Source organism: Nanorana parkeri, unplaced genomic scaffold, assembly GCF_000935625.1.
Source record: "Nanorana parkeri isolate BGI_ZX_2015 unplaced genomic scaffold, ASM93562v1 scaffold411, whole genome shotgun sequence".
NCBI classification, from domain to species: Eukaryota; Metazoa; Chordata; class Amphibia; order Anura; family Dicroglossidae; genus Nanorana; species Nanorana parkeri.
Window position 1 is genome coordinate 620,340 of NW_017306679.1, and position 1,662 is coordinate 622,001.

Sequence of the window (1,662 nt, forward strand, 5' to 3'; positions counted from 1 at the left end):
AGCATAGTTGGAATGCAAACTCCACAAGTTATGGTCCCGTTTATCATCCTTAGGGAAGGAGAGAACAGTTAGTCAATGGGCTACGGGTCGGATCGTCATTTGGGAAGCCCCGTTTTGTTCTTCGGATCTTGCGGGCCAATCATAGCTCTTCCTTGTGTGTGAGCAGAGCAGTGGGTACCCCAGCCGCTCCTGATGCCCACACTTCTCAGTCTCTGGTGTCTCTTGTGGACCCCCACCGGAGTGCAAATCTAGTGCTTAGTGTTCTTGGAGAAGCTTGTGGGCTCCCATGTGCTTCACTTTCTCCTTAGCAGCAGTCCTGGAATCAGAAAAAAAAGAGAGAGACAGCCGTCAGTCATTGTTTGCAGACAAGAAGCAAAGCTCAAAGGGCGAGTTAGATCTTTAATGGGCGAGTTAGATCTTGAATGGGCACGATCGCTGTAAAGAAAAGTGTTAAGCTGACCATACATCTTACAATATTTCTTTAGAGCTGCCCAACAATAACGTAGAACAGGTTCCAGTCTGATTATGTAATAATGAGTGGCTCGTTTAGCTGGCCCTTCTATTCTAAACGTTGTAGATGTGTCAGATTGTAAGGTGTATGATGAGGCACCTCCATAGCATGTTTGACAGTCAGTTCAGCACCATCAGAGTGGACGTCAGCATAGAGGACTCACCTGCTCAGAACCAAGTGGTGAAGTCTAGCAGTTCTTGCTCCTCTGGACTTAAGGGGTCGTAGGATCCTTCATCGGAAGAGTAGGAGGAGACGGGGGAGCCTGCCATAGAGTTCATATCATGACAGTAGTTTGGGGAGATGGTAGGTGACAGCACCCCGGACTGGAAAGCAGCGCTGACAGCGTCATGTTCATCCAGTAGTTGCTGTAGCGCTCGGATGTACTCTACCGCGGAGCGCAGGGTCTCCACCTTGCTCATCTTTTTGTTGGCAGCCCCATTGGGGACGTGTTCCCTTAGGGTGGCAAAGCCCAGGTTCACCAGCTTGACCCTGTTCCTTTCCCTCTCGTTCCTCCTGGCCACCGCCGCCGGCTGCTGCTGGGGGAGGCTGTAGCCGAAGCCAGTGAAGTTGAGCCTCCTCTTGCACCTCATCAGCTCCGGGGAGGACGATCTCTGCCTCTTGACCTGCTTTGCCCCAGACTTGGCATTGGGCTGCTGCCCGTCACCCGGGCTGAGCTGCAGGCTCTGTGCAAAGTAGCAGGCTGGCTGTAGGAAGAGCTGGTTGGAGCCGCTCTCTGCCTTGGCAGTGCTGTCCATTTGGCTGGCTGTGGTTGGACTTGAGCGCTGAGAGAGACTCGTGTGTGTCGCGTGTGTAGCTCCGGCTGTGCGGGTGAGGCAGTGTGAGAGGGGAGCCCCGCGTTCTGTCCCGCACGTTCCCTGGCTCGCTGCACTGAGTGGCTAGGGTCGCTCGGCCGCCGCCGCCTTTTCAATGGGCACAAGCTCCACGCGCTATGCCTGGCCCCGCCCCTCTCCCCGGGCTCCATTCTCTGGGGTTTGTTGTTCCAGTGCGTGCGCCTGGCGCGTGCCGCTGCGAGCGCTGAATAAACAACTGGAGACGGAGCGAGAGGGGGCGGAGCTTGGGGCTGGCAGCGGCTGAGACCTGCTCTGAGCGGGCACTGCCACCTGCTTTTACTTGGCAGGAAGATATGCCCG

General features: G+C 55.5%; 1 protein-coding gene across 1 annotated transcript; it reads right to left on the reverse strand.

Annotated features, from left to right (window-relative positions):
- Positions 1-290: 290 nt before the first annotated feature.
- On the reverse strand, positions 291-1,577 carry ASCL1 (achaete-scute family bHLH transcription factor 1). Its single transcript, XM_018559677.1, has 2 exons — positions 675-1,577; positions 291-319 (listed from the first exon to the last, which is right to left on the reverse strand). Exon 1 carries the CDS (start codon positions 1,264-1,266, stop codon positions 679-681), a length of 588 nt encoding a protein of 195 aa, XP_018415179.1. The 5' UTR covers positions 1,267-1,577; the 3' UTR covers positions 291-319; positions 675-678.
- Between the last annotated feature and the right edge of the window lie 85 nt (positions 1,578-1,662).